Source organism: Empidonax traillii, unplaced genomic scaffold (assembly GCF_003031625.1).
Source record: "Empidonax traillii isolate 1590-97213 ecotype Southwest subspecies unplaced genomic scaffold, ASM303162v1 scaffold24:size2376012, whole genome shotgun sequence".
NCBI classification, from domain to species: Eukaryota; Metazoa; Chordata; class Aves; order Passeriformes; family Tyrannidae; genus Empidonax; species Empidonax traillii.
Window position 1 is genome coordinate 430,915 of NW_020955217.1, and position 18,459 is coordinate 449,373.

Here is an 18,459-nt window from a genome sequence, read left to right on the forward strand (position 1 = left end):
GGATCACGGGTGGCAGGCACGTGCTTTAAAAGATGCATCTTCCAGCCAATTTGTTGCCAGGGCTGGTGTTTATCCAGTCTTTCCTAATGCCCGAATTCTGTATTTTTGCTTCAGCCGCCAGACATCATGGGACAGCCTTTGTAAAATAATTTGGTTTAATCAGTAAATACGAGTGGAAATTTCTTTGGCAATGTCATCAGAGCAGTTGAAAATGAATGACCAGGCAACTAACTTAATCTCTCTCCAACTGGGAGGGATATATACTTTACTGCTGTTCTATGGAAACAGAGCTATTAACCACAGTTGTTATATCTACTTAAAAAAATATTTAAAGGGCGATGAAAATAGAATGTACATGATTTTGTAATATTTTTATTCATATACCTTGATGAATGTATTAAGTTACAGGCAGGCAAAAACCATTTTGACTTCCGTGGTAGTATTCTTCCTGACTGACTGTTCACATTTCTCTGATTTACAAAAGCACTTTGATATTATAATAGGAGCCTCTTCGTATCTCTTTTACATTCAGTGTTGACCGACTTTATGTCTTCTTTTACCTTCACCCCTTTAGATGTCCCTTTGCCTCTCGAAAAGAATCTTTAGATGCCTTGACCTCTTGCTATGGTATCTTTCCTAGTTTATCCTTCAGTTTCTTCATGTTCTCCTTTTTGATCACAGCAAAGGATTGCAGACACTGAGCATCCCCTTAATGTATTTTTCAAGCATACATTCTGAACAGCATGACAAAGTTACAACTGCTCTGTGGCTCAAAATGTCTGGAAGGAAAAAATATTTTAAAAAAGCTCAGGTGTCTGTCCCAAAGCTCACTGACCTGCCAACAGTAAATAGCAGCCATGAGAACACTTCTGATTAAGGTTCAGAAAATGTCATTAGCCCACACATTCCCAGCTACTGAAATCTCCAGTGGGGGAAAGTCCTCAGTGTACAGTCACATCTGCAATGATGCAAGCTGCAAAGGGTAAATAATAAAAATAGCACATTGTAAGATTTAGTGAATAACACAAGACTGGTGTCAGCAGCTGCAAAAAGCTCTCTAAGCCTGGGTACAGTGTGCCTGCCTGTGTGACGCTGGAGCCTCTGGGCCCCCATGGGAGCATCTGTAAGCAGGGAGCTCACTGCTGTGCTCTGCCAGGAGAAGTCCCTGCGTCTCCCTCTCACAGCACAGTCCCGCAGGGAAAGTTCTGTGGCTAAGGAAGGAGCAAGCTGGTCTGTCAGCAGAGGGAAGGAGAGGGAATAATGAAGGCAATTCCCTGGGAGATGCTGAGCAGAAGAGACCTTTTGACCCGACTAATGGCTGACATATGAGACTCATGTACTGGATCGATTGCTTGGGCAATGGGAAGGGTGCCTGCATAGTGTGACTGCTGGGAAGACCGCAAAACCACTGTGCCTGGGGAGCTGTGTGAGACTCAGCGTTGAGAGGAAGGCGCTTGCTTGCTTGGGTGGAAGCAGAAACTAGAAACTGAATTTCACATGGACAAGTTGATAGGTTTTTATTCAGACCTGGGGATTGGTAGTTGGTAGTTGTGATAGTTGTTTTAATACATACTGAATGCAACTTTCATGTTAGATAGCTGGATAATGCAGCACTGGATGCATTAAAAATATAGGGTGCAGTCCTGTCTGTGTTTGCCATTGTGGCTTCGGGGCAGCAATGATTTTATTCAAGGTAGAATATAATATGATTTGCCTGTAAAAACCAGTATAAATATCCTTTTAAAGATGCATCATGTTGTAAAAGTGTTTCTGTAAAACACCGGAAAATGAAAGTACGGAACTTGATTTTGCTTCTGCCTAAGTCTGTGTGACTGATCTGAAAGGCAGGAGAGTACCTTCCTCCAAGAGCTGAGTAAAGTCTCTTGCGTGCAACCCAATCTTTAAGAAAGATGGGGGGTGGGGGGGAGATATTTGACTCATTGCCCTCCCTGCTCTTCTGGAAGGGTGCGATGCCTTGTGTAACCTCCTGGTTTTGCTGAGGGGGAGGAGAGGGAGGGCACCCTGTTACACAAAACAGAAGTACTGTGGTTTGCTTGGCTCTTTTAATTTTTTTTCTTTTTTTTTTTTTTTTTTCCCCCGAGAGTTGGAAATGACGGGAGCGAGGAGCATGAAGACACCCCGGGGGATGAGTGCATCCGCGCACCTACCCCTCCACTTTGCTTTGCTCCCGTGCAAACACAAATTTTATGTTCCCACAGACCCAGAAGGTCGACGGCGTCCCGGCGGGGCGGTCGGAGGAGGGAGGCGGCTCTTCGTCTACAAACTTTCCCTGTCCCCTCCCTCGCCGCCTCTCTCCCTCCTCTTCTCTCCTCCCTGCTGCTCTCGGCTCCCCGTCGGCGATGGCTGAGAGGCCGGGGAGCAACGGGGCAGCACTGCTGCCTGTCTGGTCCTTACCCGGTCCCCGCGGCCGCTCCCAAAGCGACATCTCCTCCTTCTCCTCCTCCCGGAGAACCTGTCTGCTGCGGTCCGTCGTGGGCGGCTCAGGTAAGAGGGAGGGAGGGAGGGAGGGAGGGAGAGACCTCCGAGCCGAGCTGAACTGAAGAATTTAGGAAAAAACATCCTCCTCCACACCCTGCCCAGCTCTCCCAGACCCAGGACTTGGTGGCCAAAGTGTGCATCTCTGGTTTACGTGGTGCTTAATCTACTCCTTGAGATGGTGTTCGAAAAGTTCCTGGGTTATTATACCCGTGTTGTCACACCTAAATGACTCCTGTTAACACCATGGATACCCACCCGTTTGACAAAGCTACTTTGACTGCAAGGGCAGAAAAGTCCTCGGAAAGCTTCAGGGTGTATAGCCGGGTCATCAAAACTTCTCGTCCTGCCGCTTCACACATTACACTTCAACTGCGTGTTAGGATTTTACCCCATGCACTTTCATCTGTTTCTTGATATTCATTAGTAGGTGAGGCAAAAAAAAAGTGTAAGTCAGTATCCCACTGTCGTCCTTCAGGAGGTAACTACTGGAAGTGCACACGGGATGATTTGGGTGTGGAAGCTGGACTTTCAGGACAGAGTAGGCTTCCTGCAGGATTCAGAGCAGCTTTGCTGTAGGAAGTGAGGGCCCTAGTTTACAGTGCAGATATTTGAAAGTGGCCAAAGTGCCTGGGCTGTGCTTTACTCAGTCTGTTTCCTGAGGTAAGGCAGTAAGGAAAGTGAAATTCTGGTCTCCATAGGGCTGAGTTCATTTTGAAAATGTGTGCTTACCTGGTTGCAAATCAGCCCTGCTGTATTGACTAGAACAAGGTTGTAGGCATATACATCCCTGGTGATGTAGATGTGTTGGATGCACTCACACTACTGCACAGAATTACACCACCATCAGGGAAGCTCCAGAATGCACTGAGGGACCTCTTCTCCTGCAGCACAAGTAAGGCAGTGCACTGCGTGTTTGAGTCTAAAATGGACCACAATGTCCTCTTATGTTTGCTCCTCAGGGAGTCTCAAGATGAAGCGGACCATGTGCTTGGGGAGGCTCAAGTGTACAGGCTGTGCCTGCCTGATGAGGAGAGAGGGAATGAAAACTTGCTTAGTCACATAGGAGCAAGTAGATTTAACTTGCGGGGCCAGAGGCTGCAAGCAAAAACAACTCTATGAGCCAGTTGCTGTATCATTTTTTGCTCTACCTTTTTCTGTGTCTACTTAAAAAGTTACGGCAGTGAAAGACATTTGGGACAGGGAGGAGGGAGGAGATTCCAGTGGTTTGTCCAAATCAGAAAGAGCTGCTTTTGGGTATAAGGTGTATTTCAGCACTACCTGGAATAATGTTGCATGAACAACGCCCTGTAACTTTATCTGCACACTCCTGAATCCAGAGGGATTGACAGAGAGGGATTGTCACACAGGTTGACAGGATTGAGACCATATCAATGTTAGACTATGTTCTTTGTTGGCTTAACTACAAATTCTGCTAACAGTGAGCTGGGTTCATTATGAGAAACTGGCAAATCCAATTGAGATAAAATGATGGTGTTTTCAAAGATGTGTTGTTATTTGTAGTTTCTTACACACAACATTTAGGCCTCCCTGTTGCCCTTCTCGGTTTTTGAGGATTTGTCACTTCCTGCCAGTAAGTGACAAATGCTACTTTCTCTGGTTTTTATTTTTTGACATATTTTCTTTCATTCTATATTTTCTCCATTGCTGCTTCCTGTATCTTTTTCCAGCTGCTCAATGGCTGCAGAAAAAACACTTATATACTGCCACACAAGTGTTGATTCCCTCTTTAAAAAGGAAAGTATGCATTAAAGATGCAAAGCTGTTTAATTTTTAATGTGGTGGTTAGAGAATTGGTTTTATACTGAGGTGCCATTAAAATAACCTGCTTTTTCATTCCTTCACTAACCTAGAGAACAACTGTAATGGGGACAGAAATGTGAAGCACTTAGAGAAACAGAGTCAGTACTTTTGCTTCTATCTTTTCTCTAACCATACCATTTGATTAAAGTAGTTCTCTCATTTACATCAGATGTTACCTGTGCTCCAGCCGCTGCATTTATAGAAGAACAATTTGCATTTTAAATAACCTGCAAAATGTTTGCTTGCCGCCTGTTCCTGGGCTGAATCACTTGCAACTGTTGAAGTCACAAGTTGCAGTTTCTGTTGCATATTTGTCTTCATTTTCCAGATCCTGACCAGTTCTGCTGAGAAGATGTTGTTTCCTCTCACTCCATGAGTGATGGGTTGGTACCCAATAGATGGTTCACACTGTCATTTATTTTACCACCTCCCGATTCACCATTCTCAATGCAGTATCTGTGAAGAGGCAATATTTTTAGACACCTTTCTAGCTAATAGAAAAATAATAGATTTTTAAAAGCAACTTTGGCAGTGGCTCACAAAATTTATCTGTTTGTTATCCTAGTTCAGTCCTATATGTATCTCTGTAGTGCAGTGAGGCTGGTCGCGTGGTCCCCATCTTTATGGTGTCTGTGCTTTCTTACCATCAGTCCTTCTGCTATTCTTACACACTGACAGAAGCAACTTCCTGGTATCATTTTACAGCATCTCACTTCATTAGCTGCCGTCCAGTATGTTAGGACAATATATTTTCATGATTTTACTCTTAAAGCTGGTCTCTTCTTCAGTGTTGATGGTAGAAGATTACTTAATTTCTCTCTCTAGGCTCTCACCTCACCCATTATTTTGTCAGAGCTTTACCTTCCAACTCTTTTTTTATTTCTCGTAACTCCTAAGGAGGAATAAGGTGATCCTCATCATGAGTAAAAGTGGCATGATCTAGAATTTTGATTTAGACCCTAAGAAGTGTAATGTCAGCAAAGTTCAGAGCTGGCGTACCTCTGGTTTGTTGTGGCAGGCATAGCCCGTGCATCACTTCAACATCGTGGTACACCCCACCTGACAACTGGCTGGTTTGCCAGAGCATCTAAAGGAGATTGGTGAAGAAAAACTTACTCTCCTAAATTTCAGAGCAACACCAGAACCACTTGAAAAAAGCTGCTTGAATTACACATCTTTAAGGAGCCTTCCATGTTTAGTGACTAGATTTAAACCCACCTTAAAGGTGGATCAAGCTAGTCAAGTTTCTTGATTTTCCCAGCATAGATGGGGACTGAACTGCAACTGAAACAAAGACCCTGCTAAGATGCTTTCCCAGAGCTATTCCAAACTCTAGATTAGGTGGTTATGGGGCTGAAGGTAACTCTCAGCATGAGTGGTGAGTCCTGGGGTGCAGGGTGGAGGAGGTGTGCTGTTTCATATCAGCCGCCTCTGTGCTCCAGTTGCGAAGCGGAGACGGCGGTTCTCTTTGTGACAGCCCTCAGGCATCAACCTCAGCTGCTGCGGTGCCCGTTCTTTATCTTCATGTCCGCCTAGACAGTTTTCAGTTCACACTCTTTTTAGTGTTGTGGGTTTTGCTGTACAGCCTTGCATTTTGTTCCGAAGGCAGTGAGGTCTGTGGTGAGGTACATCTTGGTGAAAAGGGAACTTTACTGCTCAGACCAGAAGTCAAAAAACCACCCATCTCTACTCTGGGATTGACACTGTCGTATTGTTGCAGTTCCTCTTGAGGTCTTGCTCTTTAGCAAGAAGGAGAAGTTTCAGATAATTTGTTCCGTTAGTAAGAAATGCACCTTTCAGATAGAGAGGTGAGCTCCTCACGTTTCCATTCCTTTAGTGTTTTTTTTTGTGAGCAGTTCTGATGTCAGACAAAAAAAAAACTTACCTGAGAATTCAGAAAGCAATTCATCAATACTTCAGGCTATACCCTGGATGTTGGGTTGCAGAAGAGAGTGAAAGCCTGAGTGCAAATGACAGTCCTTCCTCAAAACTTGTACATGCCAGGATTATTTGGGTAATTTTTGTGGGTTAATTTATTCAAAATGATAATGAGTAACAGCTACAATGCCATCTGCTGCTGACTCCAGAATAGGGTGAGCAAAAAGATGGCTTAAAATCCCCCAGTTAAGTGAAGAACTGGGGAAGCTTTCATGTAGTGATCAGAGAGTCAAAGTGGCTGATATTAGATGGGAAGAAAATTGATGATATTTGGACTTATTTTAGCTTTTCATTATTAGAGTGCTCCACTTTGCAAACTTAACAAATGTCAGATTCTCTTCTTAATGGACAAACTTTCTGGTTGATGAAAAGGAAACATTTTTTGACAGCTGAGGGTATTTGACAATCTAGAAGTGGTGAAATCCAAAATACTCGTAATCTAGACATTGGCCTGATTATCTGGGGGCATGGAATCCATGGAAAAAAGTAAATTTTGCATGGGTAGGTAGGTAGTTGTTAACCTTTGCCTGTATTTCCCACTGTACTTGTACTCATATTTCCCCAAATGGCTACAGATTCCAATTTCCATATTCACCAAGTCCTACCAAGGTCTACCAAGGGAGTTGAATTCAGCATTTGTGAAGAAGACATCAGATGTGCTTCTTGAGGGCAGTTAGAAAGATAGTGTTTCTCAGTTCTGAGATGGGGTTGATGAGGGAGAAGATTGATGCTGTGAGAGAACACCATTACTGAAGCAACTGATTTTGGTACATTGTATGAAAAATGGGAGTTATGGGAAACCATCATTCTCCATGGTATCAAGCAAGAGTTGTTTACAATATAAATTGAAGTACAGAATTTTGCAAGAAGACTAAGGCAGATAGTTTGAGGTTGAAAACTATAGTAGAAATTAAAACAAGTAATAATTTTGGGCGATGTAGAAACTGGACTCAGTGTGACTGTATAATTTCCAAGAGACTGTGTATCCTGTCTCTGAGTCCACTTTATTATCTTTCCATCAATTTGCAAATCCGAAGTATCAGGAAGAGGCAGCAAGCATAACCATATGAAATTTGACATATGCTTGTAGAATGAAAGCATTTCCTTTTTTGTAATAATCTCCTTAGACCATCATCCCATAATGTTAAATTCCATCCTGGTCAACCTTATATGTAACTTCAGACTGATGTTGAGGAAAAATCCAGGAATCTTAGAACATTTTGTACTGCACACATTGACAAAGTTTAACTCTGCCTGAAAACCAGGTTAGTTTATAAGACAGATGTGCATGCAGTGAAGAAGTGTGTGTCAGAACATAGTCAGCCATTTCTAATATGAGTTTATACCATAATGCATGCTAAATAAGAAACTGCTTGTTTTATATTGGACTAAAATTTATTATTCCACACCAGCTTTTGCAGAATAACTGGCGTAGGTTCTTGTTATTAGATTACTATCCTGAGTAAGTGTGAAAGGGGAAACCCTGGGAACACTATGGTTTACAAGTACAAACCATGTATTCTGTATGTCATTTACACATGACCCAGTTTCTGAGACAAAAACTTTACAGTCATATATTCAGACTTGGGCTCAGGCTTGAAAAAAATTAATTTCTAAATGTGATGGTAATCTTCATGGTTGGCTAAGTAGAAATTGAACTGCAAACATTTGCAGCATAGGCTTTAATGTGTGTTTTGCAGCAGCTAATCAGTAGCTGAATGGGGGGATCTGTTCAGTTTTTTGCTTCTCTGTGTGTTTTAGTTTCTCAAGGCCCTTTGGCATTTAGCACTTCCTGCTGCTGTGTGACTTCTAGTAAGTAACCATTTTATATCAGACCACATGTCAAGTATGAAGGCTGAAGAATTGATCTAAAGAGTAGCTGAAGAAAAATTTTGCTCCTTACTGAATGTAACCAACTTGTTATAAAAAAACCCATTTGTTTTGGTTTTAAAACCTAAATATATCATTAGTCAAATCCATCATTAGCATAAATAATTTATCTTTCTTCCTTACCCCATTCCCTATGCTCTTCTCTTTTTGCCACTATTTCCTGAAAAAGCAGACACAATTTAAGGTCAAAAGACTGGGGACGGTTGGCAGATTTTTTTAAAGGTTGGTGAAGAATTTAAATTTTTATTTATTTTTGCTTTTTGAAGTCAGAATCTTTTCGGTGCCAGCAATCCTGTAGGATTTCAGTTTTCAGTTAACACCAGTAATTAGTCTTGTTTCTGAATTTTTAGTAGTTCTTATAGAATACGCTTAATCATAAGGCAAACATTTCTTCAGTGATAAACTTTGCTTTTCCTTTCTTTTTTCCTAGCATTTTACCTGTCACGTTGCAGGTAAAATTAGTTTGTCTCAAGTACAAGTTAATTGGCACAAAAGGAAAAATATCTAGAAGAAAATAGAAAATCTTGACTTCAGTGTTCCGGGTTCAACTGCTTCTCACTTTATTTTTGAGACTGTCATTTTTAAATCCTACCACAACAAGGGTTGCTCTTGCTCTTCATTCATGTGAAAAGCACTGTGATCTTCCTGAAATACAGGCACAGTTTGTAGGCAGTCAACACTTCCCTTGGTGGTGAGCTGAGAAAACTTGTTCCCCATCATGCAGTTTTGATGCAGAATTGGACTTTTAAGATGTTGTGTATAAATTCTCCAAGTGCCTCTGATGTTGTTACAGTTTTTGAATTACGAAAGGCTGAAGCAGTGACATATTAGTAAATTTTGTCAGTATCAAGTAGTTACTATAAAGGGCTCAGAGGTGCTGGCACTGCTTTGATACAGCCTGAAGCTTTAAAGCCACTGTGCTTTGCAAGTTGGCTGTGCTCTCAGGTGGAGGGAGTGCTTTGTAGAGCAGAGGAGCTAAAGAGCAGCTTGAACCACTGCACTCTTTGGTGGCGAGATACTTTTCTACCCTCTCTCATTCCTCTCATGGGACATTCTGCATTGCCCTTCCCCTTTCTCATGCTGTTGTTAAAACCACTTGGACGTATTGAAAGAAACATGAGACCAAACAGTATGGGGCTGGGAAGGAAATATGGAAGAATAAGTATTTTACCAGAGATGGGCAACGTGGCAACACTTCACATGCTAAAATACTGTGTGTAAATGGTTTCTTTTTGAAATAATGTTAACATTTTTACCAAATGTCTTTATTTCTTTTCAGAAAATGTAGCATTTATTAATTATTTTAAATTAAATATGTATTTTATAGCTATATCTGATTTTTTTTAACATTTGCGTGATTTGCAGTATCCAGAAGAAAAACTTTTTTAGAGAGAGTGGCTTCCTGTTGAAAGGAGCTGCTTTTGATTCCTTTCAACTTCAGACATGATTTCAGTCTCACACACAAACTGTGTTGGCTACTGTTTGGGGAATTTGCCCAGTTGCACAGTACCACACACTATTTCCAGTAGCTGGATACATCAGTTGGTAGCTCAGTTTTGGCATTGGAACAATCCAAGTTGTTCCTATTCAAACTATATTGGAAATAAGAGGCACTCATCTATCTCTTTCTTCCTTTCACCTTCTTCCCAGTCTTTCACTCCCTTCTTCCCTACTAGCTTCTTTTCTGTATTCTCCATAGCTTCCAGTAAATGTAATTTATATTGTGTTGATAGCCTAGACTTTTGGTAATTCTCTGTGTAGGTCTGGTTGGGTGTATGTCAGCTTTCATCCTGCCCGTTCAAGTCTGATGCAGTGAGATGTGTAGGGATCAGGAACCTCTAATTAGTAACATTAAGTTTATAAACTAATAATGCAATTACCTGCATTTAATAACATCAAGTAAATAAAACATTATTTTCTGACTGTCACAGGGAGATAAAGGTCAGAATTTGTACATCTGAGCAGAGATTATTTCAATTTTATGAATTAATTGCAAAAGGGTAAAATATCTCCTAAAAATTCTAAAAGAAAGAGTTGCTGAATATTAGGAATGAAGGAGAAATGCTTCAGAGCCTTGCTGAGAAAAAACTTGACACAGTGGCAAGGATTAGGAAACAGATGAACTCTGCACAATCATTACTGTATTTAAAGTTATCAAGTTATCTTCAGTTTCTCAGAATACAATTTTTTCCCCATAAAATAAAAGTTTTGTGAATATAATTTTTTTTTTTTGGTAGAAACAGTCCTGATTTTAGGCACATTTTTACATTTGCAGGACAAATATCTGACAAAATTTTAAAATGATAAATTATCACGTCAAAAAATTAATCTGATATTTTTATAATTTTTCATCGTACAGAAATTTGGTATAGGAGGTTTTTCCTTCTAGTTTGGGGAGCAGGAACAGAAATAAAGGCAGCAGTGTCAGAATTTCCTTGCCACAGAAATGTTATTATCCTAGGGGACCCTGTCCACCTATACAAGGCAAGTGGAACCACTGCCATTTTCCTTTCTAATGGCTAAATCAAAGGTTAAAATAGCTTCTTGAAAGAATAAGGATGTTCAGTATATCATAGAACCAGACCACAAAGAGCATGTTGAGCAAAGTTTTCCCTTCAGAGCATGTGTATTTGCTTTTCCCATTTCTGGGGGGAGAATCACAGCTTTTAAGATATATCTGTGACTAATATACACAGTACTGAAGAAAACTGTAGGCACCAAGTAGAATTAGTATTGAGGTATTGTTTTGTGTCATCTACAAGCACAGTAAAGAGGGGATTGTCGTATATTTGCAGTTGAGTGTGTCCTAATTGCAGGCCTTCTTTGTGTTCAAACCCAAGCAGCTATATTTAAACTTTATGAGTGAAAGGATAATTAGCAGTCATCTGCTTGCCACTTTTTAATTTAATTCCTCTGTTGCCTTGTGTCAGGGCTTCCAGTAAATGTTAGTGTTTAAACCACCAATGAAACTGTGACCTTTTTATCTGAAAAAAAGATGAGTGCTACCAAAGCGTAGCACAAAAAGGCGGCTTCTGCAAGACATATTTCTGAATTTTATTCTGATTTAAAGCAGTTTGTGCTATCTCAGAATGGCTGGATTTGAAATAAGTTGTTTTACTTACACAGACAGAGCCAGTGTAATTCATCAGGGATCAGCAGACATCCCAAGTCATGATATGAACTGCACTAGCCCCAAGGATGAATCGTGGCAATGCTGCCTTTATTAATTAGGCTTATAGGCACCTCTGCCTGGGTTTCTCTGAGTACACTCTTGACTCTGTGTCCTTAGAAATGAGCCAAGAACAGGGAGTTACACCTCCTCAGCAGCATGGCATCTTTCTTCCAGCCATTTGAGCCCTTAACATTTAAAAAAAAATAGTGGTGTCTTCCTGTTATGCCTTCCTGCAAACAAAACTGAATGGCATATTTCACAACATGTTCATTTTAGTGAATAGCAAATTCAAAAAAAATAGACTGCCACCCAGCCATTAAAGTATTTGGAGACACATCTGCTATGAATTTTGCCTTATTCTTTGGAAGTTGAGATAAACAATGGCTTTTGATCTACAAATAGCAAAAATAATTTTGGGGAAGGATTTCCAAAGAATCAATGCAAGTAATTTTTAGAGCTTTCTCATATTTAGAAAGTCATCTTCGGATTTGTCTAATGGGATCTTCCTTTGGTAAATGGTGAATATATATGCAATTTTGTAGGTGATTGTGGCTCACAAGCCAAGACCTGTTCTGTGGTACAGAGCTTTTGCACCACTCACGTGCTAAATGAGGGCATTGTACATGCTTGTGCATTTAGTGGTCTATCTGAAACAGCCTCTGAAAGCTACACCCTAGCACTGCAGGACCTGCCAGAGCGGGAGGGAAACAGCAGAGCGAATAACTTACTTTCAGCTACAAGGGTGAAAGACTTCGGGGAGAGCTTCAGATGTGCTGCCTGCCCCTTTTTTGGCTCTGTGTCAAATAGCTCTCCTGATGATCACCAGGCCCTGCAAGAAAGTTCCTCCCCTTGCAGTTTCCACGGGGAAAAAGAAAGCCTTCCACTCAGTGCCTGCTGTGGAGGCAGTGCCAGGAAGCTTCACAGGTTCACCTATCCTTGGGTGAGGATGGGTGGCACACTGCCTCAAAGGTAATTGCCCAACAGCAACTTAGGCACTACTTTGAAATCACTTTGAATTCAAGCTGGGTTACGTAAAATGAACAACAAAAGCACTTCTTTTTTATAATGTCTAAAATAACTCAGTTGCCAGTCTTTTAAACAGAGAAAGAAAACATCACCAACAAAATGAGGGCTAGCAAGATATCTGTAACCAGTCTGCTGAATTCAGGCAGAGAAAGACCCATCAGACTTTGCCTTGGTGTCAGCAGTTTAAAGATTTTCTATGCTTGTATGCTTCTTTTCTTATGTCTTCTATGAAGTTTGTAATAATATTGTCTGTTTTGCATGGCTTTGCACTTTGGTAAAGATATTGTAATGTATTAAAATTAGAAATTGTGTACTTCAGACAACACAGAAGTTGTTATCACATAAAATCCTGGTGAGTGGAAGTAACTCAGCGGAGCACACAGCTTTTCCAAGTTTCTTGCATTATTATGTAAACTCTGTGGGGAAAAAGATATTTGTTCCATTCATTCTAGGCCAAGATTGGAAAAATGCTCCAAACATGTGTGAAAGAGGTTTCTTGGGAGTGGGATTTACTGGATTGGGGAATAGTCTATTTCACTATTACTATCACTTTCACTGTTCCCAAGAGGAATAGTGAAAGCTTCTTTGCTTTAAGTGCTGGAAGCACTTAAAACCAGATCTGGAAATGCACTAAAATTGTGTCAAAAGAAACTTTTTTTGCAGCAATGAGCAGAGTCTTTTGTAGATGTGGGGTTTTTTTGTTTTGGTTTGGTTTTTTTTTGGTTTCGTTTGGTTTGTTTTTTTTTTTTAATTCCTCTGTGTTTGTATCAAGTCAAGAATGCCAGCAGGAAGACAGATGACTGAGCATGCAAGCCATCCACATGCACCAAACTCACTGCGCTAAGGAGACAAAGATGCATTTTGCTTTTTGACTGGTTGGAAGATCCACATCTATGACCCTCTACCGGTGGCAGGGTGTCCTCTTTACTTCCTTCAATAGTAGAAGGAAGCAAAAGAGATGGAAAGGAATTCTCCCAAGCAGCAAATAAATAACTGACATAGGATAAGTGAAATGAAAGGGTAAACCAGAATTCTCACTTAGTATCTTGAAGATGAGTTCTGTTACATGCACTTTATTATCCTAGGCTCAATATAAGTATATATTTGGATGATTTTAGGTGAATATTTAGAATATGCAGATGAATTCTAATCAACAGGGTTTTGACACTGAGAAGTGCATCAAATAAGCAAGTTTTGTTTGCCTTCTAAGATAATTGCCTTTTTAAAAAAATTATAACAAGGAGATATTAATGCAGGCACTAATTAGTGAAGCAAATTCTAGTATTTATTGGAACTCTGTACTTCTGCTTCAGTGAATTTGTTTTAGTTATATGTACTCCACAGAGAAAATAAATCCCAGAAAAGTAAACTTCACGCGTATCACATCTGAAGTAAATGAGAATTGTTCCAAATTGTTTTCCTACAAACATTGATTAGCATAATAATGGAAGAGAGGGAAAAAAATCCAGAAAGACCTCTGCAAATGGCAGCATGCATCTCTCTCAGATTTAGAATTAGATGCCTCAAATTATGCACATTTGTAAGAAGAGCCAGAGTTTTAAAAATACATTGAAATGATTTCTGATTCTAATCCTTTTACGTCAATAAAAACTATCAAAATATGTGCACTTTCCAGTAGCCCTAATCTCCATCTGTTAATGTAAGCTTAATCTTTCAGAAATAGAGTTATAAGAGTGACTTTTTTGAAGCAATTTGGGATCATTGGGAAAGTGATTTGGCCAGTGTAATCATTATACCAAGGAAAAATCAGAAGCCAAGTTCAGTGGCATTTGGAAGGTGGCACATGTCTGTGGGATTCACCTGATGTTGAAGACTCCTACAGTAAAGGCTAGTGTGGTTCAAGGAACCAAAATCCCTTCTTTGCAATAATATTCTCATGCAATACTTTCCCTCCGTGATGGTCTGAGGGATGTAATGTCCCAAAGTGGATTGCTCTGAGCCCTGGAATTTCTGTAATAGTGCTGAACATTGGCTGAGTTTTGTGGATAGTGGACATTGAAATAAATACTGCCATAGAACTGCAGGGCTGTTTTTAGAAAGGGTACATATTTTTCTCTGTAAAATTGCAGTACAGGTTCTTCTGCTGAGAATTCACGGAACATAGGGTATATAAGCATGTCAAGTATGCCATGTACATAGGCACTGAAGGTCTTTTGGGTACAATGATATGAAAAAATATATATGAAAAAATAACTACTCACCTTCAATTCAGTCCAGTTCATTTAAATGACATTTTTTCTAAACCACTGAAATATAAGCATCTATCTATCAGACTGGTGGAGCCTTGCTTTTGCTCCTAGAAAATACAGGTACACAGCCACAGGGAAGGAAGGAACCAGTTGGTAGCTACTGGGTATCTCCAAGAGAAATGCTTAAGATTGAAGGCTGGGCATATGGATCATTGCTCTGAACAGGGAAATAAACTTCAGTCACTGCACTTAAAGATTGCCATGGAAGGAGAAAGAGCTGGGCAACCCATTTCTTTCCCCTTCCTGTCTGTGCTGTCATTTTTCCTCCCAATTCGATGATTTGGGATAATACAGCTGTTATGATCTCTCAGCAAATGCATTGGCTTTAAGAAAAGGGGGCAGACCCAGCACTTCCAGTAGACCAAGCATTTTTCAGTGGAACAGGCCACTCAGGCTAAGACAGTGTGGTCCAGCCAAGCCATCACTGTAACTGCATCCCACCAAAGTTTCACCTTCAGCTGCTGTGCATCCCCCTTCTTTGAAATGCAGCAGTACACTGCCATTTAAGTCTGCTGCAGCATCTCTGGGATTGTGATTTCATTGTGACTTTCCACTGCTTAACATTGTTTTGGTTTGGCTCTTACAGTCACATTCTCAGCTGTGTTTTTTTCTTCTCAATCACTGCTAGAGACTTTGGTGTTGAAAACTTTTGAAAACACAATCCTCCCAAGCCCAGGCATTCAGAGGTTAGGAGAAAGAGGCAGAAAAATCTACTGTTCTTTTTTTTTTATTTCAAAGGAAGTTGTAATATGCTCTCTGTGGCATCCTCATGTTATTGGAGGCTTGATTCATGACATTGGTGTACTTGTAGTTTGCAATGCTGCTATTGACTTCAAATGGTTTTGGCTTGTGCTGTAATACATTGCTGCAGCTTTTATCACAGGAAGGCCTCTTCACAACACTTAGCAAATATTAGGTGACCTGAAGTTCAATATCACACTCCTGTAGAAGACAAAAGTCCCTTTGGGAGAAGACTGGAATTTTTTCAGTTCCAGCCTCTTAATAAATTCCTGATGTAAGCAGGCATGAGAGATGCATTAACATGTTTTGTGATTGCCCAGGGTCAGTGCTGATCAAAATTAATGTGAGATTGTTTTCCGAAGGAAATTGAACAAAGAGCAAGTAGAAAGCATCTAGAACAATGTTGTAGTAGGTAACATTATAGAGCAACTTCTACCTTTATCCTGTGAAAGCCCTATGTGGGTGTCTCCAGGCAGCCTACCTTTACAGAAGAGGATCTCCTTGTGGGATGAAAGCCCTTGCCTGGGCTCCTTGTTACTTGGGTAAGGACAGGAAGAGGTAGGGATTATCCATGAGTTCTTCCAACCTCTGCTGCCTGTGAGTGGGAGTGAGGAGTGTGTTAGCTCTTCTTCTCTGATGTGAGGGATATTATCTCTCTCCACTAGTCCTGTTATTACAGTATCAAAAGCTGTAGGAAGGGCCAGCGTGGAGGAAGAAAATACTGACTTAGATAACAAAGAAAAATGGAAAAGGTTTAAAATGTGAAAGATCCCTGTCAGGAAGAGAAGAAATTACTTAATTCAAATTTCTGATAACTTTTTTTTGGTTAGTCCAACGATTACATCCACAAACAGAGCAAATGATTTTTTTGTCTGGAAAAATCCATCTATTCTGCTCTGCTTCTTTCAGTTTACATTCAGCAAACTATGATTTGGCTCAGCACATTTTTGATTCCTGTTCATTTTATTCTCCATATCTTTTGCACTACAATATCCACCAAGTGTGGGGAAAGTGGGGATGCTTTCCATCTAGTATCAATTACTGTAGGAGTCCATCTGCTTGTGGTGGCGAACAGAGCTGATGTGCTGGACTCTTACCAGCTTCAGGTCTACTCTGCCATGGATATGAGGAGAATCGTCCACAGACCAAGATTTTCCAACAGGTCTGTGAAGGAGCCTAAAAACATTGACTATAAAGAAAAAACCAGCAAATAAGTAGGTTGGTGGCTTTAAACAATTTGTTTGCACTACTGGAATTGCTTGAAGAAAGCCTCACTCGTGAGCAATCTTTTTTTTTTTCTCTATATAATGAATGTATAAGCTAATGGAGCTTTCTTTTGCCGTTCATAATATTTCCTGTTTACAAGGACAAACAGCTTCAATTATCTTCCTGCTGCAGGAGGAGGGAAATGGAAAAAAGTTTGAAAAAACAGATTTTTGGGTTTTGTGAGGGTGCTTAGGTTGAAATGGAAATGTATTACCGAGCCATAAAGTAGGATTAGCCCTCTTGTAGCTCCCTTTTTGTTACCTCTCTGGCTATTTTTCATAGGACTTCAGAGCTAAGAGCATCCTTACAATTGTTGTGGCGTCTGGCCTTGTCACCACCAAAACAGCTTTCCCTAAGCCCAGGTGTACACTTTCTATGCCTCAACACCATAGTCTCACAACTGCCTCCTCTGTCTTCTCACCAATTTGCCACACCTCCCATTATCTGTCGCCTCCATGCGCTTGTTTAGGTGTCTTAAATTCCCAGCTACCTAGCTGGCTACCAGGAGACTGCTGGGGGAAAGGTCGTGTGGGTGAGAGGTTCTGTGTCTCAGGGAGATGCTGCCGTGTGAGGCTGGTACACTAGATGGGGCGGTTGTTATGCTGATCAGCAAACACCGTTTCTCTGGCGCTGGATTTCTGCTCCTGCTTGCAGGAGGAGAGGACGGGAAATACAGGCTTGTTTAAAGGGAGTGATCAGCCCTCCTGCAGCAGAGTTGGTAGATTGCCCTGAGCTGGTTTCACCTGGTTTCTTCACCTTCCCAGGTGAAGTCACAGCAGGGTCGGTCGTCATTACTTTCTGTGCCTTAAATGCAAACTCAGCTGTGTTTAAAGGCACAAAGCTGCAGCAGGACAGGATGGTGTGTCAGCCTTTAAAATTTCCCGAAGCTCGCCCCACCTCTTTTTTTCTAATCCATAAAATGTATATTTAATCAACACCAAATGTTATTATCAGCCGTTGCTCTTCCCTCAGCCAAGGTAATGCTACAAGCTTGGCATTATCTGTTGTGCTAGTGAAATTGGATCTCCTTGTCATATTGATTGTGATGTACTTAGGTCGGCGTTTGTGGGTTTCATATTGATCTGCCAAAGAAACTGCTGAGGAGTGGGTGAACAAGATCTGTTGTCTGTGCTGTTTGGGAACTAACAGAAGCTCTTATTATTTGCCGGCAGCCTGTAGCACATTTGGACATTGATCTGTTATGAGAGAAGCTGGCTTTAATTAGTACCAGGTTTTCCAGTATTTGCACAGAGTGCTTTGACCCTGGTCCACAGCAAGTTCTCAAAGGCAGACTCTCAAGTTGAGCTGTACATTTATTAAGTTGTCTTCTGAGAAAGAAATCATTAAAATTATTGGACTAAAATTTTTGTATCTGCTGAACCTGAAGTCTTTTCTAAAAGAAACTCAATTGGATCTATAAAATGTGTTCAGAAATACACATCTAGACCTCGATTGGCATTGTGCACTTAAGTAGTTGTGTTTACCCTGATGTTTTGCTGGCCTGCTAGAGATTTAGATTTGATGTATGCAGTCTAATAGCAGATATAGAATCCCTTGACTAGCCTGAACAGGCCTGAAGACAGTAATTTCGTCTCCCGGCCTGATTATTCCAGCATTAGAAAGGCTTTCCCCAGAAGCCTGAAAGAGAGACATCACTCATTCACTCCAATTTGTAAACAATTTTATGGCAGGAAAAAGCTTTTGTTTTCTTTTTTTTTTTTTTCCCTTTTATTCTTGGAGGAGGAGGGCCTGGCTAGATTTTTGCTTTTAGACTCTATTTCATGAAAGAAACCTCACAGTAATGTTAAGTGGGTCATATGCAATTGATAAGTATCA

The 18,459-nt window shown here is 40.7% G+C and overlaps 1 protein-coding gene across 3 annotated transcripts in view; it reads left to right on the forward strand.

Moving 5' to 3' along the window:
• Positions 1-2,359: 2,359 nt before the first annotated feature.
• Positions 2,360-18,459, forward strand: part of PHACTR2 (phosphatase and actin regulator 2) — a 129,017-nt gene continuing 112,917 nt past the window's right edge. For all 3 annotated transcript variants that reach the window (XM_027904474.1, XM_027904499.1, XM_027904509.1), the window contains exon 1: positions 2,360-2,505. In XM_027904474.1, the coding sequence (XP_027760275.1) occupies positions 2,361-2,505 (145 nt within the window). In that variant the 5' untranslated portion in view covers position 2,360. The remainder of the gene's footprint in view (positions 2,506-18,459) is intronic.